The sequence below is a fragment of the Sugiyamaella lignohabitans genome, chromosome A (genome assembly GCF_001640025.1).
Source record: "Sugiyamaella lignohabitans strain CBS 10342 chromosome A, complete sequence".
Lineage (NCBI taxonomy): Eukaryota > Fungi > Ascomycota > Dipodascomycetes > Dipodascales > Trichomonascaceae > Sugiyamaella > Sugiyamaella lignohabitans.
The window spans coordinates 4,089,884-4,115,199 of NC_031672.1; the positions used below are offsets into that span (position 1 = coordinate 4,089,884).

The 25,316-nt window shown below is 42.2% G+C and overlaps 11 protein-coding genes across 11 annotated transcripts; 6 read left to right on the plus strand and 5 right to left on the minus strand.

The window, feature by feature from the left end:
• Positions 1-1,708: 1,708 nt before the first annotated feature.
• AWJ20_1309 (uncharacterized protein) lies at positions 1,709-2,953 on the plus strand (the record flags this gene model as incomplete). Its single annotated transcript, XM_018878178.1, has 1 exon — positions 1,709-2,953. One exon carries the CDS (start codon positions 1,709-1,711, stop codon positions 2,951-2,953), a length of 1,245 nt encoding a protein of 414 aa, XP_018735508.1.
• Positions 2,954-3,243: 290 nt separating this feature from the next.
• Positions 3,244-5,004, minus strand: HEM1 (5-aminolevulinate synthase; the record flags this gene model as incomplete). Its single annotated transcript, XM_018878180.1, has 1 exon — positions 3,244-5,004. One exon carries the CDS (start codon positions 5,002-5,004, stop codon positions 3,244-3,246), a length of 1,761 nt encoding a protein of 586 aa, XP_018735509.1.
• A 1,709-nt stretch (positions 5,005-6,713) lies between these two features.
• Positions 6,714-7,460, plus strand: AWJ20_1311 (uncharacterized protein; the record flags this gene model as incomplete). The annotated part of the gene is made up of 1 exon (XM_018878181.1): positions 6,714-7,460. The coding sequence occupies one exon, from the start codon at positions 6,714-6,716 to the stop codon at positions 7,458-7,460; it is 747 nt and encodes a 248-aa protein (XP_018735510.1).
• A 192-nt stretch (positions 7,461-7,652) lies between these two features.
• AWJ20_1312 (uncharacterized protein) lies at positions 7,653-9,746 on the minus strand (the record flags this gene model as incomplete). The annotated part of the gene is made up of 1 exon (XM_018878182.1): positions 7,653-9,746. One exon carries the CDS (start codon positions 9,744-9,746, stop codon positions 7,653-7,655), a length of 2,094 nt encoding a protein of 697 aa, XP_018735511.1.
• A 1,068-nt stretch (positions 9,747-10,814) lies between these two features.
• On the plus strand, positions 10,815-15,218 carry NTE1 (Nte1p; the record flags this gene model as incomplete). The annotated part of the gene is made up of 1 exon (XM_018878183.1): positions 10,815-15,218. One exon carries the CDS (start codon positions 10,815-10,817, stop codon positions 15,216-15,218), a length of 4,404 nt encoding a protein of 1,467 aa, XP_018735512.1.
• Positions 15,219-16,432: 1,214 nt separating this feature from the next.
• Positions 16,433-17,302, plus strand: MRPL4 (mitochondrial 54S ribosomal protein YmL4; the record flags this gene model as incomplete). Its single annotated transcript, XM_018878184.1, has 1 exon — positions 16,433-17,302. One exon carries the CDS (start codon positions 16,433-16,435, stop codon positions 17,300-17,302), a length of 870 nt encoding a protein of 289 aa, XP_018735513.1.
• Positions 17,303-17,388: 86 nt separating this feature from the next.
• IMP2 (Imp2p) lies at positions 17,389-17,922 on the minus strand (the record flags this gene model as incomplete). Its single annotated transcript, XM_018878185.1, has 1 exon — positions 17,389-17,922. The coding sequence occupies one exon, from the start codon at positions 17,920-17,922 to the stop codon at positions 17,389-17,391; it is 534 nt and encodes a 177-aa protein (XP_018735514.1).
• A 1,359-nt stretch (positions 17,923-19,281) lies between these two features.
• On the minus strand, positions 19,282-20,166 carry RRP42 (Rrp42p; the record flags this gene model as incomplete). The annotated part of the gene is made up of 1 exon (XM_018878186.1): positions 19,282-20,166. The coding sequence occupies one exon, from the start codon at positions 20,164-20,166 to the stop codon at positions 19,282-19,284; it is 885 nt and encodes a 294-aa protein (XP_018735515.1).
• A 368-nt stretch (positions 20,167-20,534) lies between these two features.
• On the plus strand, positions 20,535-21,296 carry AWJ20_1317 (EF-hand superfamily Ca2+modulated protein; the record flags this gene model as incomplete). Its single annotated transcript, XM_018878187.1, has 1 exon — positions 20,535-21,296. One exon carries the CDS (start codon positions 20,535-20,537, stop codon positions 21,294-21,296), a length of 762 nt encoding a protein of 253 aa, XP_018735516.1.
• A 168-nt stretch (positions 21,297-21,464) lies between these two features.
• ERV25 (Erv25p) lies at positions 21,465-22,115 on the minus strand (the record flags this gene model as incomplete). Its single annotated transcript, XM_018878188.1, has 1 exon — positions 21,465-22,115. One exon carries the CDS (start codon positions 22,113-22,115, stop codon positions 21,465-21,467), a length of 651 nt encoding a protein of 216 aa, XP_018735517.1.
• A 1,191-nt stretch (positions 22,116-23,306) lies between these two features.
• Positions 23,307-25,139, plus strand: ARB1 (ATP-binding cassette family ATPase ARB1; the record flags this gene model as incomplete). Its single annotated transcript, XM_018878189.1, has 1 exon — positions 23,307-25,139. One exon carries the CDS (start codon positions 23,307-23,309, stop codon positions 25,137-25,139), a length of 1,833 nt encoding a protein of 610 aa, XP_018735518.1.
• Positions 25,140-25,316: the final 177 nt, after the last annotated feature.

Consider the following 25,316-nt stretch of genomic DNA (forward strand, 5'->3'; position numbering starts at 1 on the left):
GCATTTGTTGAAACGCTTCCAGAACTAGACGAGGAAACATTTGCCCCAGTTGGTTACCAATCCTCACATGGTCACAATCCTCAGGCTAATCATATTAATAACCAGTCATCACTTGAAAGTACTCAAGTTAAACATGGATCTGACAATTTGGCACCAAAAGAATCAAACATTGTGAAGCCTGGCATGTCAGATCTGGTTGGTGACTCTCAACATAATCGTCGACATGTAAATATTGTTGAGTACAATGAACATATCACTAGTGATGATACCAATGGTCTACACCAAGAAGATATTTCTGATAACCATCAAACTCCCATAAGGATTGACGGTGAAAATATTTGAAATTCAAGAAAACTGCTTCTAGCGGTTTTCACCGTGTTTTGTTTTTTAAGGTGCAAGATTTTCACTACTTATTTATTCTGTGCCCGCGTGGTTATATGTTGATCGATTTCTCCTTAATATCCACAATTGTTCTTATTATATATTATACATAAATTTTTTTCTTCTGATGGACTCTCGTTTCTAACCTAAGATAGTCACAGTATATGGAAGGTATCGCGATTTGCAGATGCAGCGAGATAAGCTCAAAAGTGGAGCGATAGTGGCAAGGGCATGGAGCGTTTGGGTGAATCGTGTTTACTTAAGGTTAGAATACGGTAGTTTATGTCAAACTTGAATGAACGCGAGGTCGCAAGGGATATAAGACTCAGGGGGTCGTCAAAATAAAGGAGTCAAGGAGTTCAAGTTTGTTTGTTCCACTAAAAGAAGTACTTAAGCTGAATGGACGATGTGAATGCATCAATTGATAAACAGCGCGTGGAAGGACGACAATGCAGAGTAATAATTGCCGTTGGTACCTGAGATCTCAGATTATAAATTTCGCCGATAAAATTCTGCTATAATATTACTACCTAAGTTAAAAATAGGTGGTCGACATGTCTTTTGTTCTTGTCTTACTAGACTTTTTAATCATAGGTCCTAGGTTTATCCTCGCTCTGTAGGACACTCTTTGGAGAAACCAAATGTCTTTGACAAAGCGTAAATAACAGGGAGGGGCGATGCTTTGTCGCCGGAGGTAGAACCTCACTGCTGGTGTAAGCATTGAATATAATAATAATAACTATGCATTGAATTACAAGAACTGCATAATATCCCGTGTTTACTTTACCCAATTTGAGAAGGATCACCAATTGTTTATGCAACTCGCACCCAGGTCACCGGCAGCCATTTTTGGTGAAGTTTTCTTGTTCTTTGGTTCTCCAAGCTAACCCAAAACACAGGTTTGCATGCTATAGAATGAGGAACAGATAGGTGAATAGTTTATTCTTGCTGAGATTAAACGTAGCTCCTCAGATGGTTGAAGTCAGACCTTCTATATCAATGATTTGCACGGTTGTCGGCATTTTCCATATCCGTGGATTGAGATCACGATGGGGATATCACAAACTTTAATAATTATTTTATCTCCTGAATTCCGATCCGTGGATAAGAAAATTTGGTGGGTTAAAGTGTCTCAGTGAGATAAGTCACTTTAGAAAAAGAAACTGGTGAGCAGCACCTGAGATACAGGCTTAGCAGGGCCGCACCTGCCTATTCAGTGCACATGTACCAAGGAACAAATAATTTATATATATATAGATCCATTGGCAACCTGATGGTATTATTATTTAAACAAAATAATGGTCATTTGTCATTTCCATCCTGCGAAATGCTAACCTGTGATTTAGAGCCTCTATCAACCGCTCTACCAGAGTCTCCGCGTGGATCGGGGAAACGGCTGCATCACATTTCAACCCTCTCTACTTCTACTACAGCTACAGCGGCAACTCTAGCACTTTCTTCAAGAACTTTGGTTTCAGAACCACTAAGTAAGACTGGTTACAATTCAGGTCTTGAGATCCAAAACGGGAATGACTTCGAACAGTTATCACTAGTAGCCAAATCTACCCCACCAACGACTAGGAGGCAGTCAGAGAGCCCCGAGCATAAACACCCTACTAGTGCTTCACTAAAAATTCCAAAAAGCTTTGAGAGGTCCCATAGGAAACCCTCAACGGAGAAAGAAAAAGACAACACAATTCGCAACAAATCGGGGATCAAGTATACAAAAGAGACTCCAAGATGCATTGGAGCAACCAAACAGGGCCGCCGGTGCCTAAATAAAGCGTCCCGTCATACCCAATACTGTCATTTGCATATAGATCAGGATAAACAGTTGGTTAATATGCTCCAGGCCCTGTCAGTATCCACTCGCTCAATATCACCAGGATATATCTATGTTTATACTCTAGAGGCTGGTCACAAGAATGTTCATGTATACGACCATGACAAACAAGCATTTATCCCGCTGCCAGTATCGAGTAGCTCTACAAATTCATTAGGGTCGAAATCTCTACCCAAGGGAATGTCCAAAATGGAAGCATTAAAATCACTTTCCAGTGTGAGAACGTCGTCTTCAACACAATATCTCAAATCTTCCAAAACCATGAGATCACCGAGTTCCTCTGAGTTGAAGACTGGGGCCATGGAGCCAAAGAGAAGTTTATTTGGCAAAATCTTTCACAATTCACGGGGAAGTGATCGAGAAATACCCTCAAGAGCAATGCTAGTAAAAGTGGGCCAGACTACAAAAACGCCTGCAAAACGACTGGCAGAGTGGAGGGCCAAATGCCAACACCCAATTGTTTTGTTGTCACCACTTGCTACATCATCCGCATCCAACTCGTTTGACTATTCGAAACAAGGCTGGCCAACAGTACAAGCTAGACCGACAGAAGCAGCGATACACAATGAACTTCGCGCTCTTTTTGGAAAAGGCCATGTAGAATGCACTGGCTGTAAAGACCATGGCCGCCATAATGAATGGTTCCTGGTTCCTGCCGACAGAATAGCGACTCTATTTGAGACTATCAATTATTGGGTCCAGCTATATAGAAACGAACAACCAGATTAAAACTACTATTTATACAAACGGACGCATTAGTATCACGGTGTCTGACTGTCTTTGGCAGTTGAGACTTTGTAGGACCGTGCCTAAATCGGTCAGTAACGGTGTTAAGATGACCAACAAGATTTATTACTCTCATGATCACAGAGCGAACATATTGAATTTTTAAGAGCATGGTGACCACCAGAAGCGGGCACAGCTTGTACGTGCGAAGCTTAAAAGTATATGTCAATTTACTAAATATCAGGAGTTGAATCCAGGCTAGAAGAAGAAAAGATAAAAAGTGTTTTATAAAACTAGACAGAAGGTTCAAACTTTAGCTGGGAATCAGACCAGAGATTTGGTTCCTGTTCAAGGTCGGGCTCACCGACACCGCAGAGACCACCTTTGGCAGACCAGTCACTGACACGGTTAAGTCCAAGCTCAGTGAAAGTTGAGTCAATAGCGGCGACGAGATCATCGCAGAGCTCTTTCTTGTGACCAGGGGTTGGGGTCACACGTAGACGCTCATGACCAATAGGAACTGTAGGATAATTAATAGCCTGGACATAGATATTGTGCTTGGAAAGGAGAAGATCGGAAGCGGCCTTGGCCTTTTCAGCATCTCCGACAAGAATAGGGACAATGTGGGATGGGTTGGGTACGACAGGGATATCTAAAGCAGCGAGTTGATTTTTGACATAACGAGTGTTGAGTTGTTGGGCACGACGAAATTCATTGGTAGTAGTCTGGAAGTCAAGAGCAGCCTTGGCACCAGCCATGACGGCAGGGGGCAAACTGGTAGTGAAAATGAATCCAGGAGCATAAGATCTAACCCAGTCAATGAATTCGGCAGAACCAGCAACATAACCTCCAACACAACCATAGGCTTTACCCAGAGTAGCAGTGATAATGTCGACACGATCTTGGATAGTCTTACGATTGGCAGAGACAGCACCGGGTCCGTTAGCAGCATAGTGGTCAAAATCAAGATGTTCAGCTACACCAGCTCCATGAGGACCATACATACCAACAGCGTGAACTTCGTCAAGGAAAGTCAAGGCACCATACTTTTCAGCCAAATCACAGATAGCTTCAATAGGAGCAACTGAACCACACATGGAATAGACACTTTCAAAAGCAATGACCTTGGGAGTAGAGATGGGATACTGTTTAAGTTTGGCCTCTAAATCAGCAACATCATTGTGCTTGAAGATGACCTTTTTAGCACCGGAGTGCTTGATTCCTTGAATCATACTGGCATGGTTCATCTCGTCAGAAAAGTAGACCATTCCAGGGAATCTTTGGCCCAATAAAGTAAGGGCAGCATCGTTGGCAACATAACAGGATGAGAATACAAGAGCTCCTCCTTTACCATGAAGTTTTGCAGCACTTTTCTCCAAGCCAACAGCATGCTGATTATGTCCAGCAATGTTACGAGTACCACCAGCTCCAGCACCGTATCTGTCTAAAGTCTGGTGCATAGCATTAACGACAACTGGGTGACCACCCATACCGAGATAATCATTGGCACACCATACAGTGACTTTATCGGCCTGCTCAGAACGGTGAGCTCTAGGGAACTCTTGAGCAAGTCGGTTGATGTTGTTGAAGTAACGGTATGACTTGTCTTGTCGCTTCTTGTTCAACTCTGTAGTGTAAAGAGAGTTATAGTTGAATTTAGCCTTCTGTTTCTCACCAACCGCATTGGTACCGGAAACAGAACTGGCAGTAGCAGCTTCTTTGGAAGATTTGGAGGTGCCGAAAATTTCGCCAATTTGCTTGTCCTCAGCAATCTTCTTTTGTTGCTGGGCAAGAGGAACATCAACAAAAATAGCATTGTCAGCAGAGTTGGTAGAGGTCTTAGCAGCGGGTTGCTGAGCTCTAGCTGAGTCCTGAACAGGCTTAGAAGGAGTAGAGTACTGACGGCTTTGCTGGTCAATGGCCCTCTTCATAACAGGACACATGGAAGCAGCAGAAGTCAAACCTTGGCCATGAGACATAGACCGAAGCGAAGCAGTCGAGGCATTCTGAATGAATGGGCAAAGGGCCTTGGCCTGACGAACAATTTTATCCATAGTAAACAATTCGGTGGATTCGGTTGTTCTTTACAACAAATCAAAATTAAAAAATGTCCAGTGATACAATATCAGATTAGATCACTATTATTATCCAAATCCAAGCTTAATACAAGTAAATGGGTCGGATGGGATAATAAGAATAAATCAGCGGGTGGATCAATTCTTTTTTAAAGGCTTATATTTCTGTAATTACACCTGTTATATATATAAGCCACGGGCATCGGCAATAAAATTTCTTAAATCGAGGCACCATCATTTAATAATTTCAAATTTTAGGTTAATACTCTGGTTTGAGTGTAAACCCCTACCACGAGATGGAGTGATTCAAGCGCACTAGGCCAATAAAACAGACTGCATTGGTCCCAACCTGCTAATAATTCCGCATCTACGGGTTGATTAACTGAGATGCTGCCGAGGTGGGGCAACTAACTAAAGTGGTAAATACGACTCGAAATGAGTGATATGTTACCCCACAATATCTAGCGAGGTCTATAGTTTGTCCGAAGGAGAATATTCTAAAGGCTTGTGACAAAGCGAGATGGAAGAAAAGCGATAATCAAGAGGATTGCATCTGAATTGTAGGAAATATGCCAGCCTGCTGGAAAAAGGGCCTAATACACAGCAATGCGTCAAACCCGATAACGGACGTTATTTGAGCGTTTAACGTGGTAAGAATTTGCTCGCTTTGCGACATACAGGCGCATGTGTCTATTTTATTTATGTCGAGTCATAACCCAGCGTCACAAGATGGTTCGTGGTTTTCGTGTCCGGATGGCGAGGAGTCATGGACTATGTGGTAGTAACTGATTCCTCAAGATCCGAACAAAAGAATAACTTGGTAGACTTGGATGCTATGGTTTCTGGCGGTTATTTCGTTCTTTCATGGAATGTAATCCACCTTTCTTGGCAGGTGTGAGCGCAAATGCATCAACTTGTCTTGCTCCGGCAATCGCTTGCCGGTAAGAGATTATGTACATTTTTCCCTGCCGGCAGGTGCCTGAATGGAGTGTGGCTCAATCGTATTGAAAGACATGCTTTATGGCCGCAATACAGAGCTGCTTCCTTCGTTGGAAACCCGCTAGATTTAATTTGGTGTTGACTGGCCTGTACCCGCTTCACTCGAGCCTAGATCTTGAGATCGGCGGTCTACCCCTGAGCTCTCCTGATTGAGTAGGACACCATGCAGTGTAGTGTCCATCCAGGACCAGGCCGTTTAATGAACATAACATAGGAGCATTTTCAGAAAAGAACTCGAAAGCGATTTAACCTGATTTTGTCGCACGATATTATTTTGAATTATTAGTTGGGAATCATAAGTCAAACAGTTCGGTGTAGCCACAATCAGTTATTTTTAGCATAGACTAGAAACGAGCTAAGATAGCGGTCTTCTACTGGGGTTTTCGACTCTGGCAGTTTTGCGATTTTGACCCCTATCTATACAAATATGGCCAGCTTTCAGATTTACCTTAGAAAAGGGAAATGATATATACTTATCTGGCTTCGCTTTGGCGAAATTCATTTACTCCACCTCCATAGGTTCCGCAAGTTCTCTTTAAAGTAAATAAATGGCACATTTTGAGTCTGAACACGACGTGAAGCATCTAGGGGTGATCAAGTAGAAAAGTTACCAGTCAATATCACATATTGCTCATCTATATTTCAGTATAGTAGATGGTTTTGGTAATTCATAAATAGCACAGTGCAAGATGTCATATGAAGAGGAAAGATACAGAGATTCTCGAGGAAGATCTCCAAGTAGAGAGAATATTAGAGAAAGAGCTGACGCATCCCCACCAAGAGGACGTGATTACTCTCGGTCACGATCTAGAGATCGATCAATATCTCCTCGACCTTCTAGATACAATGACAGGAGATCGCGATCAAGGTCTCGTTCTCGCTCTAGATCGCCCCGACCTGGTCCACCAAGAAGACCCGCTAATAACCGGGGACGCGCATCTGCCTCATATTCGCACTCTGACCGAAGAAATGGACATCGTGGAAATGCTGGCAGTGACCTGCCCGACGACAGATCTATCAGCAAGATTTTGGTAGATAATATTAGCTTTGCCGTGGATATAAGCCACCTACGGGAAATATTCGGTGAATATGGGCCAATTGACACAGTTGAACTGAAGCCATCTCGACACTATCCAGCTGCGGACAAGATTTCAGCTGCTTTTATCCAATACAGATATCCGGAAGATGCTCATGATGCATTATATCATTTGGACGGAGGAATGATTGACGATAGAACTATTGCTGTTAAGCTAGTTCGTGCCCCTCCCAGACGCTACAGAGGTAGTGGTGGACCCGCAGGACGAGGAGGCTATAGCGGTGCACCACGAAGCGGTGGTCATAGTTCGAGTTCTTATAGTAGGGGTAGACCACGTAGTCGGAGTCCCAGCAGAGAAAGGTACCGCCGTCGTAGCAGAAGTAGAAGTTACAGCCGCTAAGTTTGTATCTTCACATAGGAGCGATAGAGAAAGCAACGAAGGAGACTGGCAGACACAATAACCAATGACTGATGCCACAAACTCAGTAACGACATCTACTGCTTGCAGCTTGTATAATATATAAAAGTAGCTTTTTTGATGACTATAATAAATTAATGATGATGGCGGTATATATACAGGTGAGGTGTAAATCTACTCATAGAGGGTGCTTGTTGTGAGACCCTCAATTGAAGAAAGGGAAGATGCAAGGGCTTGAGTGGAGCTAGTTGTCATGTCCGTATCAATGAGAAAGATATTACGAGATATCCCTGGTCTCTCATGAGCCGGATCAAACAAACCAGCCAATTTAGGGTAGAGAATTTTCGGATATACAACATGCCAGTCAAACAGGTATATGTTATTCAGGCCATTAAATTGTATACCATGAATATTTGATGCCTGAGTTACAATGGTAGTAATAGCTGGGTCCTCCTGGTTTGGAGAATTAAATACACTAGTTGGATTGAGATGTTCCCCATTGATGGATGAAAATCCAGTAGGAGATGTATAGTCAGCTAGGCCACAGCTTATACCTTTATTTTGAAGATGCTCGGCAAAACCTTTAGAAGGAATACCGTCTGGAAGAATGATTAGATTCTTAGAATTTTGCGATGCGGCGAGTTTGGTGAGCTTTTCCATACACCCACTATAAGTGTTCAGTCTATCAATGGCATATTTGGATCCATCACTACCGGAGGTCGGTTTTGCAAGTTGGGCTTTATTAGCTCCAGAATCTCCCAACTCATGTTTCAAAATGTCAATCGTGCCAACATCCAAATCCTTCAACTGGCTATTATTGGTGTTGTAGCTAAGGAAATAACTGCTGATATTCTTGAATGCTTTATAAGTGACACCCCTTGAACTGGAGTTCACCCCAATAGTGAGGACAGGCCGGTGATTCTCCTTTAACCATGGCTTTTCCTCAACCATCTTGTCTAAACCAGGAAAATCTACAGACGAACTGATAATAAATCTTAGTGGGCTGATTGAAATATTTTTTTTAGCATTCATTTGTTTCCTTTTTGGGAGGCGTGCTAGTGCAATGCCACGAAGGTGTCCATCTCTCCATGATTTGATGTGATTCATAAGCAAGTCAAGCGGAATTTGCTTGGCTTTTCTCTTTTTTTGGGATCCCTCTCCAGGTTCTATACTAGGTTGGAATGCCCGTCTAAATTCTTTCCAATAGAAAGCGTCTACCTCGTCCACACAAACACATGATAGGTTGTAAAGTGGCACCAGATCTCTGCTGTTGGACGAAAGGAGGTCCAAAAGTCTATTGGGAGTTGCAATTAATGTGTGGGGCCCAGGGTACTTGGATAATAGGTCCAATTGACCCTGGTTTGATAATATGCTAGCACCGTCAACTGCTTCTTCAGCAATTTCATGACCATCGTATGTTTCATCACTACGGAATAATCTTTGAACAACTGTATGAATGTTCACTCCTGGCATTTTCTTCACAATCTCTTCGAACTGCTCATAATACTGCGCAGCTAATTGAGGACTCGGCACTAGAATCAGATTTGTAATATGGGGAGTCTCATTCGGTAGGTTGTTTTGCCTTTCGTTCGACATCATATAGAGAACGGTAGCCAGTGATTTCCCTGTACCAGCATCAGATCTAACCATTACGGACACATCTGACCCAAGCAATGCAAGCATTTTTTTCTGAACCTCATTGGGAGTCTTTACATGATGATGTGACTTGTATAGAGTGGAAATAATTTGCTCGTTTAAGTTCAGCTCTTCAAAAGATTTTACGTTTTGGGGGTTTACTTGAATGGGTACTTTTAATGTTTGAGACTTTCCACTAGAAAAGTACACTACAGGGACTTCTGGATGGATTGTCGATGGTGGTGTTGTACTTTTGGTAGTAGAGCTGCCTGAACCATAACTGTAGTCTCTTGGTCGGCCCTCTGGATGCCTAGGAGTGTGTCCTTTAGATCCCTGGAACTGCTTCGTATTAGAATTAGTGTGCCGTTTCTGAAGATTCCCATTACTTCGATCTAATTTTGGACCACAGTTTTCCTTTCTAACCGACCGATTAGGGGTCACTTTCGAGCTTCCTGCTTCAGCATGTCCATAGTACTGACGAGATCCCGATTGATTTGGAGACCGGTCAATAAAGCCAGAATTATATTTGTTTGGATTCGAATATGTACTGTTCCAACGACTAAGTGCACATCCAGGATGCAAAAGATATATTTGCTGCCTTATAAATGGCCGAGATACTGAATTTCTCCACATAATTCCCTCTATTATTTGGAAATACTGAACAGGTTATACTATAATAACAACAGCATTGTTAGCTACCCAGTTCTCAGTTAACATGAATATTCTCTCAAGTTTCGTCGGTCGTGCAGTTTAGAAACATAATTTTTTTGACTATCAATATGCATGATCTTATCTATACATCAAGTACTTCAGATAGAGGGTGATATTGTGCAATTGTGCAAGAAGTCAACCTAATGCAATAATTCATCACTGCTCACTCTGAGTGGCTCCTTAGAAAAAAGTTTATGCTTAGGATGATATTCCGATTAAGAGTAAAAAAGTTACAATTTAATATAATATTGAAGAATGCTGAAGTGGTTTACAGCTTAATTGCAAGTATACGGCTGAAGGAACATTCACAGGGGTTCTGCATGGCCTAATGAGAGATGAGATCATGATCCAGTGTTATCTTTGTGGTTGACTATTGGAAAAAGACTCTCAAAAATAACCTAAGCTCTTTAAACTAACAGCCAATTGACGGCTATATTTATTTGAGGAGGAACTGTATTAGTTCAGTTGGGGAACTGGTGGATCGAGTTAGCATGGCGACGGAAACTATAGAAGATGCTGTTTTAACTGTGGGGTCATCTGCATCCACTCCCGTCATGGCTTCAGTTAATACTAGCCAAGATGCAAGCTCTAGATTGATTTGGCAGGCCTTCTGGCTCATTCCACATGTTCTGAGTGTAGTTGTGAGATTTTTTTTCTATGGATTACCTTATAAAGTCGCCGGTTACTTTGTAGGACTGCTCAGTTTGCAGTTAAACATCACGCTGCCCTTCAGTACCTTGTAAGTATCATTGTGAGCCACCTGGCACCTTTTGTTCTAGCTAGACTCCAACTATTTGGATCTTATTTTATTTTTTTAAGCTTTCATTTTGAAGATTCGGAGATATATAATCTGAGAGTGGCATGACATGATTGTAACAGCAGAGATGCGTGGACCGAGGTACTCAGAGTGGGGAGTTTAGATAGCTGAGAAAAAGGTGGAAAATTAATGACTATATCTAACTGAATAGATTGGTTGTCATCGGTGTTATTATGTCCCTAAGTTATGCATTTTTCCGATATAACTATTTGACAGTGTACTCCAGACTGCCACCTGAACAACACCGTCAGAAACCGAAGTTGGACTTGTTTCTGGACTCTAGATCAGAGGCCCAGAGTGGATCAGGAACGTCAACCTATCTGGATGATTTCTTAAGTGCAATTAAAGTATTTGGCTATCTTGATAGAAAAGTGTTCCATGAACTGACGAAGCATATGACTACTTATAAGCTACAGGCTGGGGAAACCGTCAAGCTCCAGGATTTGAAAGGTTTTGCCATCGTAGTAGATGGTTCTGTGGAAGTATTTGTAAAGAAACAAGTAGACTCTACCACTTCATCGATCGATAAAGATAGCATTGATAAAGATCTACCCTCTTCGAATCATGAAACTATTGATGGAGATAACTACCAGCTTTTGAATGAGGTCAAGAAAGGAGCCCCCCTTAGTTCTCTCTTTACTATTCTGTCTTTATTCACTGAAAATTTGGACGGGAACAAGGGTGTACAGAAAAATAACGCCACAGTTGGGCCTGGTGGACCCACTCGAATGAGGTCAGCTCGTGATACTGTCAGGCCCTCTGATTTCAACTTGAACAGCCCTCAGCTCCGTCCTCAGGGCAGTAATAGCCCTGTATTCGAACCTGTTCTACAAGCAGCCAATGGATTGGGTTTAGGGACTCAAGTTCGAGACATACCTGAGAGAGCTACTGGCAGCGGACTCAATAGCGATTCAGTGCATGTGCCCTTTCCTGATACCTCCAATGTCTCTTCTATGTCCGCTTATGAACTTATGTCCCCTGGTGATGGAAACGAAACAGATGAGTCTTCTATGGCAGAGTCGCCGATAATTCCAATCTCTATAACTTCTCCCGTAGCATCTACAGCGGCTAGAATGGGTGGTACTGATATAAGTCGAATCCGCAGCCAGGGCCATTCTCGCAATGGAAGCCAAAATTACACTTCGAGCCATGGACACTCTAGTGGTAATGTCCGTAATGGGCAGAATTTCTCTCAGCATTCTCATCAGCATCAGCAGCATCAACATCAGCACCAGCAACCACATGTACATCAGCAGCCACATCTTGCACACAAGTCAAGACGTAGAACAAAAAAGCACCAGCCCCCTAATAGCGCAGCAACAGGATTTGAAGTTATCTCCCAAGATATTATTTCAAGGGCAATGGTCAACTCAACAATTGCAATTATTCCTGAAGAAGCGTTTAGAAAACTAACTTGGAAGTATCCAAAGGCTGCTTCCCATATTGTGCAATTGATTTTGACCCATGTTCAGAGGGTCACTTTTCAGACGTGCCATAATTACTTGCGACTAACTGGAGAGGTATTCAAAACTGAAGAAAAGATAAATAAACTTGCCCCACCTTCCAATTCCATTCCTCGTTACTTGCACGATAGTGCTATTAGGCGGCTGGCCGAGAAAGCCAAGGAGTTTCAAGATGATGAAATGGTGTCTTTGAAGCCTCGAAACATAAAACGAAGTACGACAAAGCTCAGTAATACACTATTGAGATCATCATCCCGTCAAGTAGTGTTGGAACCAGATTCATCGCATCCCGGCGACTTGCTGTCCAACGTTCCTTTATCGAGCAGACAATTTGGTCAAGGATGGGCCCCTTTACCAATTGATAATGTAGGATTTAAGACGTCAATCAATTTCACTAGCGACAATGACAGCGAAGATGCTATTATGAGAAGCGTTTTTGCTGATTGCATATTCAAGATACTAGGGTTCGACGAGGCTCTAATTAGAAGCAAGAGACCCTCAACTAGTGGCCCGGGGGGACCCCAATCTCCATTTTCGCCAACATTATCTGCCGAATCGAGCCCTCTTTTCTTACCAGTCTCTGAATCCTCGAGATATTCGGGCATTCGCTATCGTCAAGGAAGAACACGTCATGACACAGCTAGTGGCTACACATCGTTTAGTGAGAGTAGAAATACAGGCACTGAGGATGATTCTGGTAGTAATGCAACATCTATCTCAGAGTACGAAAGTGCTCAGTCCGAGGCTTCGCGATATCTTGAAGTGGAATTCCATCGTAAAGGAGCGTATCTTTGCAAACAGAATGAGCGGTGTCCAGGTATCTATTTTGTCATAGACGGAGTGTTGGAAGTTGGATTTACAGAAAAATCTGGTTCTTATAAAGTTCTTCATACCGTCAAATCTGGCGGTATTGGCGGTTTCTTGGGTACTATTTTGGGATATAAATCTTTCTGCGATATTAAAGCTAAGACAGACGTTTATGTGGCATTCCTTCCTCGGTCAGCTCTTGAGTTAATATCTGATAAGTATCCCATGTTTTATATCGGTGTGGCTAAAACATTGACAAATGTGCTTGATAGATTAATCCTTCACCTAGATTTCGCTCTGGAATGGGTTCAAATACCTGCTGGTCATGTTGTGTTCAACCAAGGGGAAGATGCAGATGCTCTTTATTTCGTTCTGAATGGCAGATTGCGGTCACTAGCAGATGGCACCCCTGAACACCAGAGTAACAATAGTAGCAGCAATAGTAACGTTGTCGAAGAATTTGGTCAAGGAAGTAGCGTGGGAGAGCTAGAGGTACTGACATCTTCCAAGTATTTGAATACGTTGCATGCAATTCGTGACTCTGAATTGGCTAGGTTTCCGAGGTCATTGTTCGAAAGTTTGTCATCCCAACATCCGTCTCTAACATTTGAGATCACGCGTTTGCTAGCGTCTCGAATTAGCCGTAAATTGGGCAAAGAGACCACTATCGAAGATTTGTCTAAGTCGACGTTTAGAACAATTGCTGTATTACCTATCACTAATGGCCTTCCAGTAACAGAATTTTCAGAGAAGTTGCTTGCTGCATTCATTGACACTAACCGAGGGGCTGTATTGTTAAACAATGCAACCATGTTGACATACCTTGGTAGGAATGCGTTCAACAAAATGGGTCTTCTTAAACTATCGGGATATCTGTCAGAACTTGAGGAGAAGTATCAGACAGTCATCTATGTTGCTGATGCCAGCGTAAAATCGCCTTGGACGCAAAAATGTATCACACAAGCAGACTGTATACTGCTTTTGGCGGACGCAATGCAGGAACCTGACATAGGTGAATATGAGCATTTGCTTGTGAAGATGAAGGCCATGGCCCGAACAGATCTTATTTTGTTACACCCCGAAAGATATGTGGCACCTGGATCCACTGCGTTATGGCTTAAAAATAGAATATGGGTCCATTCTCACCATCATGTTCAGATGGTAGTTCCGCACCAAGACCGTCATCATGCTCATCGACCAGGAGGATACGGCCAAAATATTATTAGGGCTCGTGGAACCTTCAAAAAGTTCCGTGACAAAGTTCAGTCAATTCAAGCAGAAATCATCACAAAATATCGTTCCAATCGCATGCCTATTTACTCCAGTTCACTCGTTCATAAAAATGATTTTAACAGACTCGCACGGGTATTGTCTGGTAGAGGTGTGGGATTAGTTTTAGGCGGAGGGGGTGCTAGAGGTCTTTCACACATCGGCGTTATCCGTGCCTTAGAGGAAAATGGTATCCCAATTGATTTCATTGGTGGCACTTCTATAGGGTCATTTATTGGTGGACTTTATGCAAGAGAATATGACCTGGTACCAATATTTGGTAGGGCCAAAAAATTTGCAAGTAGGGTTTCCAGCTTGTGGCGTATGGCTTGGGACTTGACATATCCTGCGACATCATATACAACTGGTCACGAGTTCAATCGTGGTATTTGGAAGACGTTTGGAGACAGCCGAATTGAAGATTTCTGGCTGAAGTTTTATACCAACACCACGAACATCACACACTCTAGAATGGAGATTCATACTAGCGGCTACGCATGGAGATATATTCGAGCTTCTATGTCGCTTGCTGGCCTTTTACCTCCTTTGACAGATAAAGGATCCATGCTGCTAGATGGAGGATACGTTGATAATCTGCCTGTGTCGGAAATGCGTCTACTAGGAGCGAATGTCATTTTCGCTGTAGACGTGGGTAGTATCGATGACACTACGCCTATGGAATACGGTGACACACTTTCTGGTCTGTGGGTTGTTTTTAATCGTTGGAATATATTTTCGCGTCACCCCAATGTTCCAAATCTGGCCGAAATCCAGCAGCGCTTGGCTTATGTTTCGTCTGTCGGTGCATTGGAAAAGGCCAAGGCTACTCCTGGAGTGTTCTACATGCGACCACCTATAGACAACTACGCTACACTTGATTTCGGAAAGTTTGATGAGATCTGGTCAATCGGTTCGCAATACGGACACGAAACAATTGACAGGTGGAAACGAGAGGGGAAGTTATCACAGGTTCCAGGTGTGGCCCTTAGTAATGGTGAGAATCCGCGTCGCAACGTATCTCGCCGTAATTCTATTTAGTATATGAAGAACTCTAGACTCAGCGATGTCAGTCTACATATTATGTATTAATAAAAATTTACATTACATTCGTTAAATAAGCTTACTCCCTTGTAGGCGGACTGATTAGGATTACGCTGTCGCCACGAACGAACAGCATTTCGCTTCTTTTCTTGATGGTCTACAACGTTAGTATAATAGTTGTGAAATATGAAGGCACCACGAGGTTCATCCAGACCACGTTTTCAACTAGGCAGAATACCACCAAACTAGTTAATTGACGTAATATTTGGGTATACGGATTGGATCGACTCCCTATATAACCCTTGGGGTCACAATAATGGGAAAACCAAGTGCAATTCTGGCAAATTCGGGTTGAAGCAGAATTCCAAGGTGGGCATAAGACTTATTGCTTTTGTGACTTACTTTAGGCTCTTGACTATCGTCTTCAATGACAAAAATGGTCTCTTCAACATCTCCTAGCACCATGTTACAGTGCGAATCATAAGCCTTGAATGTTAGAATATTAATATACGATTGGTTGCAAGTCCGTATTCCTGAATCGGTCACTTACATGTAGTCTACCTCGTAGTTCACGAGCTCCTCTCAATTTAACGTAAACACGCTCATCTAAAGAAAGACGAATTAAATCAAGAGGTTCGGGTGCCGACGTCAATTCTCTTCCCACGTCAGCCATTGTGCTGATATTCTATATTTTGATTCAATACAGGTCGATATTGAGTATCGGCTGGTGCATGTTCGCGAACCTTTTGCAGAAGCAGCCGTACACGATGCCAAAATCAAACGGACTTGGTAGACGTACCAATACAGTTTCTATGCTAAAATTAAAAATCTGTCACCTATAAATTTTGGTAAAACTGAAGATTTTGACTAGTTTTCAAGAAATAACTACGTTATTGTGACTCAAATGCTCCAATTGCAATTTTAACCATCTATATAAAGATGCTGCGCCGCACGCCGCAGCTAACTGTCGGCATTGAAAAATTCATGCTAGGTTATTAGGCAGATCTTTTGATATCTATTTCGAACCACTAGCACATTCGTCCCTTTCGTGTTCTATAGGCGCTGTGATCATGAAGGGTCTGAATCAGATTACTCGTGCGAAGAGCACAAGGCTATTTCACAGCAGCTCGGCTAGCTTGGCTAGAAAGACAGTTCAGCCAACAAAAAAATTTAGTGCGAATAAAACATCCAAGTCATTAATCCCACCAACTATGAATCCTCCTCAGAAGGAATTAAAACTAAGACCACCCATTCCCCCCTCAGTATCGAATATTAAAACTAAAGACGATCATCCTCTATGGCAATTTTTCCACGACAAAAAGTATATGCGAACCGCAGATGAACTGAAAGATGTTGGTGAGCCATGGTCAGTTCCTCAACTTCGTCGAAAATCATTCGAGGAACTGCACACACTTTGGTATGTGTGTCTCAAAGAGAGAAATAGACTTCTACGAGAGAGTCGTATCTATCAAACTTGGAATGACCAAGATCTCCCCGACGACCCGTTCGTGACTGTTTCCGAGACTATAAAGACCACAATGTGGAGAGTACGTCATGTTCTTAGTGAACGAAGTCATGCTTGGGCTAATGGTATTAAGGAGGTTGAAAATAATTACACCGAGATTATCAATGAATTTGAGGAAGACTATTTAACTGCTGATGCAGCTGCCGATAGGGAAATGGAAGCTAGATTGGAAAGATTTCAGTTTGCCCTCTTTGGAATCAATCCTATGTTGGAGGACAATGTGCCAGACCGTAATATCATCAAGGGACTGAAGGAGGTGGCAAGACTGAAGCTTACACGATTTGGTGCCTCTGAATATGAACAAGGTACTGAACCTATTAATAATATCCGTGACATCAATGAAGCATTTATTGTCTTCACTGCTGAACACACTCCTGAGGGTGTGGAAGATGCCATCAAAACCATTCAGGAGTATAGAGAACAAGGCACTGATCCAATTAGTGAATCTGACGAATTGACTGCATTAGCTAAACTCATGTTCAACTTCGAACAAGAGAAGATTAGCGTTGGCTCCACCAGTACTAAAGCTGAGGCCGAGCCAACCACCACTGTATAAAAGGTAGATTTGCTACCATTTACTTCATATTTGTATATAGCAAAAATAAAATTACAAAGTCATAACATCGTAATACATAATAACCTCTAGACAGCCGAATCTGGTTTGGATGCTCTAATAATGGCAATTCTTGCTTCTCTTCCACCATCAGGTATAGGACCAAACCTTGACGGTGGAAAGAGAATTCTGGTCGCACGTCCTATCACAAGTCCAACTGAGACAGGCCCAAAATTATTACTATCTATGGAATGAATATTGTCACCTTCAACCCACAGATGGTTCGTTGGGACATGGCAGGTCGGTCTGGGATATGGTCCGTCTCCACGTCTTAACACTTTGTCTCCACCTACTCCAAGAATTCGTTTAACAAGTATTTTATCCGGCTGTTCAGGCGATCTGAGTACAACAACATCACCAACTTTGAGAGCGCCAGGCTCCTTCTGGCGAAACTTCCAGAGAAAAACTAAGTCTCTCCAATGCAGTGAAGAATCTGGGTTTAGTGAAGGTTTCATAGACCCACCTTCAACCCAGGTAAAGTATGCCACCGATTGGTTTATTGTAGCTACTACAGGCACCCATGACAACATCGCCAGGGAAACCCGAAACCCATGGCGAATCATCGACACCAGAATTTGAAGGATTGTTCAGTATACCTTTCAGTTGACAGAAATGCGGCTGGATCTCGTTGATACTAGTCATATGATAAATGGGCTAGACAGCGAAAATCCCAAAATCTATCGACCAATTAGCCAGATTCACTGGGGTATTCTTTTAACAAAATGAGAAGTAGGTTAAGTTTCTCAAAGTATTAATCAGCCTAGCTAGCAGCCTGTTATTTTATAAAATTTATAGATCTGATGAGATGGTGCCATTCCATGTGAAGTTCATGAATCAGCCGTGTATCTACCCCTGAGCCTCTCTGCCTAGGGGATTTCATTCCGATTTAAAAAATTCAATTTTTTCACTAGCTCCAAAGAAAAACGCCCCAGCTTCGAAGTATCTGCTAAGAGGAATGAGTGTACTAGGTCAGAAGTGCTGGGTCGGACATCCAGTCGCAGTTGCAGGACCGTGGAGAAATTGACATGGCTAAGACGACTAAAGCTAAAGCAGAAAACGAAAGTAAAAAAGAATTTATTTTTAAGAGGTTTTGTATGCCAATACAGCTAGCTGTCCAACATAGAAATAAATAAAATGCTTACTCTCATGAGTCACATAGGAGCCAAAATTGCGACCCACAATGCAGTGCCAGCTGACACCAAACTTAACATCAAGTTCTTTCTTTATGGCAGCGGCAATGTCTTTCTCGACAGTATATCGTGACATTGCATTGATAGTAAGATCAACAACCGCTGATTGCATTTCTTCGCTCTATTTGTCTTGTTAGTTTATATTAAGTCAGGCTCTGGTAATCGCAATAAAACCTACCATATCAACTGCCTTGATAACGGCTATAAATTGTTAGTAAAATATTAGAACAAAAATAAAGTAATAACAAGAAGAAGGCGTTTCTAATACTACCGCCCTCATTTGTGACAAACGCCGAGATGACAGACATGGTCTGAATGACACAGTCTCCACAGACTACTTACCCTTTTCTTCTGGCTTGGTACTAGCGATATCGGCCATTATTGCTGTTGTTGCTAAATTGACGCTATGCGCTCCTTATATTCTAAATTTATCTCGCGGACAAATTGACCTACTCTTCTCAAGTATCAGTTCGGCTGCTGATTCGGTTGAACTCTGTCTGGTTTGTCAACAGATCTACTGGCCCAGTCAAGAACCTTTACAAACATATCCTAGACTACACCCTAACCTTCAGGAATAATAAATCCCCCTGAGATTCCCAAGCTAGGCGAAAAATTAGGGACCACATTTTTAGGATATATAATGATCAATTCATTATTCAAATTAAGGTATACTATTAAACTAGTAGAGAGACCTGAAAAGTGTATAAATAATAGCTACAAATATGCAATAAATTAGAAATCAGAACTAGAGGCATCCTCATCCTGCACGTAGACTGCAGTCAGAGAGTCTGAGATTTCCTGGCCACATTGTTCCACAATGGAATATGCTTTTGACAACACAGTGGAAGAAATTCCCTGAGGATCTGTTGACCCGATATCCAAAGTACGGAGAGGTGCAGAGATAGAACCATTTGACCAACTAATAAAGAGTCCTGTAGAAGCCACCTGCTCCTCAGCATTTGTAGGGTCAATAAAAATATTTTCTCCTACTACTGCCATAAGCAGAATCAAGGGTGGTGTCCAATGCGAATCAGATTTTTTGCTTGAATCTGACTGTGTAACGGGTATATCACATAAAGGACGTGCTTGGTCCCAGTCATCATGAAATACGGGCACTTCTTCAGCCTTTGAGTCATCTGTTGAGGATGTAAGCAATGGGAGCTTTGTTGATAATAGTGCTAAGTAAATTGTTAAAGATACCAGGCCCAATGGATGAGACTGATTTGATAGCACTAGCACGTCAATAAAAAGTTTGAAAGAAAATCGGGACGTCAACTTTAAGCGTTGTCGCAATGACTGTGATGAGTTTAAAGTCGATTGAAAAATAGAAGACAGTGTTGATGCAAGAGAATTGTTTTCTTTTAAACCGGATATTTCAACATCCACGTTAATCAGTTCAGATGTGGATGAGGTGGGCACAACCTTAGCCTTCACTCCTACAATGCACTCGCCACCATCAGAGGCTCTAATTCTGGCTGATCCATTTGCCGTGGGTAATATGTTAGATATCGCCTCAATGGGCCTGAGTTGTGTTTCGAGTCGAGCGTCTGGTCGTATTGGAGGAGACGCCTTCAGCGATTCTTTTAAGTAAGACAGCTCCGCAGGAGAGTACTTCATTTCTGGACGCAATAAACGGTATTCGGCCTAATAATTATAAAATGAAGTAGTCTTAATGTTAGAATAATTTCACAAAATTAGAATTAGCAAACTTTTAATTTGAAATTCTCGAGATCAACGTATCGTTCACAATGGTCTTGGATATGCGATCACGAATGTAAATAAATTTCAGTGTCTGCGGCGGGACTATGCGCACGGCGTAGCGTTGATCAAGATCTGATCAGTTGCAATATGAACATCCAACATGATTCTTTAACACATCCAAAGAAAAACAGAAGAGATATTTCTCATATCAATATGAAGATCAAATAGCGTTAGTTGGCTTGCGAAAACTGAAGAGATTACAGGAGTGCTAAAAGGAAGTAGCGATGAGTTACCTGGACCAAATAACCGATGTGTTTGCTGAATTTATTGTAGTCAGTGACGATGTGCAAGATCAGACAGTAATGAGGATAGAGGACCTAGGAAAGGCACTAGAGTTACTCGGTTTACCCAATGATGAGAAGAGCGTTATAACATACGCTTTGAAATTAGATGCACGGAATACAGGATTCGTAGAATTCGAGCGCTTTGTAGAGGTTATTACTGAAGCATTAGATACTGAGGTGCAACGGGCACCTTCATTGCAAAGAGACTTAGATGAACGACTTAATGCTAAGGAAGGGACAAGTGCAGTGAGCCAGTCGCTTGATGCTTCGACTGCGACAAAGAGTAGCCAATCTGATTCAGATGAAGGTGCTGGTTTCGTTGTTGACGACGACGACAGTGAAGGATATGTCCCGAGCGATCAGGATGCTGCAGCGCCTGACTCAGATTCGGAAGGAGGTGGCTTTTTCCAAGAAGACGATTCAGAATTCATTCCAGAAGAATCTCTCCCCAATGTTCCAGTTGTGGAACGTGAGGGCGAAGGGGCGGATGCTCGACTCAAATCTGTTAAGGAAGCGTTCCTATTGTTCACCAATGGTGAAGACCGACCGATCACTCTGTCAGACTTACGACGAATTGCACATGACGTTAAAGACAATGCCAGCGATGAACAGCTCCAGGATATGCTTGCCCTGTCAAGCAATAAAAACTTTGTAAACCTTAGCTCTTTTGATAGTATCATGAAACAAGCTAATGCAATGTAATTGAATAACAGCGGCCGAATCATAGCCTTCTATTCCAACTTAAATTTTACTTGTGGAGGAAGCTTCATCTGACGGTTTGGGGCAGAGCCCCGACCGCTGGACTGCAGCACCAGCACCACAGCAAATGCAAATAACATTAGAAAAACAACGACCTGCATTCTATATAAATTAGATAATATGCTTGGAGCGGAAGTAAGTGCGGAGATAGTAGATTTGCCATCCGCCAAGCGAGAGAAGAGCGAGAATGATGCCGATAGAGAAGAGCTTGACTCTGCGATTGGTCGACTCGTTGGTGTCTCTTAGACGAGTTTCTCTGATTTTCAGATATTCGAGTTCCTTGAGAATTTCGTCGGTTTGCTCTTCGATTCTTCTTAGCTCAACTTCAGTAGGCTTGAGCTTCTCAAGAGCCTGGACAGCGTTCCAGTCACGAGCATTGGCACCAATTTCAACATCAAGCTCAATGCTTCTCTTGATTGATCCTCCGTTACGGGTCAATGAATTTTCGAAACAGATATCAAAAGCAATATCAGAATGAGGAGTAAAAGCGAAACGAGTGCTACCAATAAGATCCTTCTTACGACCATATTCATTATTTTTATTGTCACGGATGTACACTGTAAGAGATTGACCATCACCAATGTATCCATCAGATTTGACATTTGCGACTACAAGAGTATCTCTGGTGACAAAATCACGAATACATCTTGGAAGGGCTCCCTTTGGCGTGGCTTCAACATCAAACTTGACTGCTAATGCCAATTGAGCAAGCGTGAAGAACGCTAATAATAGCGAACCGAGGCGAATATGAGCAAAAAACATGATATATTACAAGATGTCGCTGACTGATTCCAACCTGACTGATCTTGTGTTAATTTTGTAACTTCCTCGTTCTTGGAAGTTGTTGGTATACAATTTTAATAGCAAACCCCGACCCTGCTGCTAACTTTTATTGACAGATGTTTTACTCGACAATACCACTTCGTGTACGCGTGTGTCAAACTTAACTCTCGGCGCCAAACTTGCACTCAATTTTGCCCTACTATATGCACTACGTGTTCACGTAGAGATCATCACCATCTCGCCGATCGTTTTTCACAGGGGGTACCTAGAGATCAGGGCTAGGACTGGCGCGGGGTGGAATATTCGATATTGCTTCCAACAGCTAAGGTTCTACCCAATTTCCCAGAAGTCTTTTATTTTGGAATTTTTGGTAGGATAATGAACGAACAGATCTGCTTTAGTTGTATAACATTGACAGCTTTTTCGAGCTAAAAGAACAACCGACTCCTGTTTCTGACTGCTGTGAGAAGGGTTGCAAGTATGTGATTCAGGACATTATATTGCTATATCAAGGTGTAATAGAGAATTCAAGAATTTGATCAAATTTCATTGGGAGCCGACTAACTTTTGTCATGTGCTATAGAATCAACCTATTAATATCTCTTGATTATATAGTTATATAAGTCAATTCGGGCCTGAGTACACCTCTTTGAAATTGATAGCAAACAGATAGGGGATATAACGGATGATATGGAGAATACCGTCCCCAGATCAGTTGGCTTCGAACATCGAAAAATCCACTAAAAAAGAATGTATTCAGATATAAAGCTGACAGTTATAAGGAGAGCCTTTATAAGAAGCTTCAGGTTAATTACATCATTCTACTGCTTTTAGAACCAGGCGCTTAAGGGACTATCGCTCTTAAGCTAGTAGTTTGCCCTTACCTTTAAGAGATAGATCGCCCAATGCAGACTGAAAAAATTTTGGTCATTTACGATAAAGCAAAGCCAGCATTGTTTAACTTGGTTATATTTGTAAAGGTTTTTTTCTTCTAATATCAAATCAAAGCCTAGCAATTCATAACATTTGGGCTGTTTTTAATTCTTAAGGTTATTTTGCTTTTGATAATTCAACAGAGCTAATATTTAAGAAGAGAATCAGACAGAAATAATTTATTTTTGCTCGCTGATATTACCCCTACCAAGAAGAATATAATAGAAGATATCGAAAATGGTTGTTGTTTCTGCTTCCAAGGCTAAGAGAGACGCCAAGAAGGCCGAAAGAGCTGCTAAGAAGGACAAGAAGGGAACTGGTACCTCGACCCCTGCTGACTCTGAAAATGGATCAGCTGCCACTTCTGATTCTGAAGCTGTCAATGAGAAGCTCCAAAAGTTAAAATTACAAGAAGACAAGCATGGAATTTCCGACCGTGTGACCACTGGTGTTTTGGCCAGTTTGCCCACTTCTCGTGATTTAAAGATTGATGCTGTTTCCCTCGTGTTCCACGGTAAGGTCCTTTTGGCCGACTCTGTTCTTGAGTTGAATTACGGTCGTAGATACGGTTTGTTGGGTGAGAACGGATGTGGTAAATCGACTTTCTTGAAGTCTATCTTTGCCAGAGAATATCCTGTTCCTGAGAGTATTGATATTTACTTGTTGAACGAACCAGCAGAGCCCTCTGAGTTCTCTGCTCTTGAGTGGGTTGTCAATGAGGCTGAAAATGAATTGAAGAGACTTGAGGCACAAGTTGAAGAGACCATTGAGAAGGACGGTCCTGAGTCACCTACCTTGGAGGACTTGTACGAGAGAATCGACGAGATGGATCCTGCTACTTTCGAATCCAGAGCTGCTGTTATCCTTACAGGTCTTGGTTTCAATGCTAAGACCATTACCAAGAAGACCAAGGATATGTCTGGTGGTTGGAAAATGCGTGTGGCCCTTGCTAAGGCCCTTTTCGTCAAGCCTACTCTATTATTATTGGATGACCCCACTGCCCATTTGGATTTGGAGGCCTGTGTTTGGTTAGAAGAGTACCTTAAGAGATGGGATCGTACTCTTGTTTTGGTTTCCCACTCCATGGATTTCCTTAACGGTGTTTGTACCAACATGGTTGATATGAGAGGTACTAAGCTTGTCGCATACGGTGGTAACTACGATACTTATATCAAGACCAGAGCTGAATTAGAAACAAACCAAATGAAACAATATTACAAGCAACAAGACGAAATCGCCCACATCAAGAAATTCATTGCATCGGCTGGTACTTATGCAAACTTGGTTAGACAAGCCAAGTCCAGACAAAAGATTCTCGACAAGATGGAGGACGAGGGTCTTATCGAAAAGGTTGTCCCTGATAAGGTATTTTCCTTCAGATTCCCAGATGTTGAAAAGTTGCCTCCTCCAGTTCTGTCATTTGACGATGTTTCATTCTCCTACTCTGGCAACCCTGAAGACAACTTGTATGAAAACCTCAACTTCGGTGTTGATATGGACTCTCGTATTGCTTTGGTTGGACCCAATGGTGTTGGTAAATCCACCCTTCTTAAGCTTATGACTGGTGCTTTAAGCCCCACTGGTGGTAGAGTATCAAGACACACTCACTTGAAGATTGGTGTCTACTCACAGCACTCTGCCGATCAACTTGATCTTACTAAGAGCTCTTTGGAGTTTGTTCGTGATAAGTTTTCTCACATTTCCCAAGATTTCCAATACTGGCGTGGACAGCTCGGCCGTTACGGTCTTACTGGTGAAGGCCAAACTGCCCTTATGGGTACCTTGTCCGAAGGTCAAAGATCCCGTGTTGTTTTCGCCCTTTTGGCCATTGAGGCTCCTAACATGATCTTATTGGACGAACCTACAAACGGTTTGGATATTCCCACCATTGACTCTCTTGCCGATGCTATCAATGCTTTCTCCGGCGGTGTCGTTGTCGTGTCGCACGATTTCCGTCTTCTCGACAAGGTTGCCAAAGATATTTATGTTTGTGAGAACAGAACTGCTACCAGATGGGATGCTTCTATCTTGGCTTATAAGAGTAAGCTTGCCAAGAATGTTGTACTCTAAGCTATTTTATTGGACTATAAATGGTTTTGGTGCATTTTTCATTGTTGGATGATTTATTATTATTTTCTTTCTTTTAGCTGTTGCTTGTACTCCAAGTCCGTTTAATTATTGTATAGAGACTAGTTATAGAGGAGTAGCTGTAAAAAATTTTAAATCCGGATCTAAAATTTCGATCAA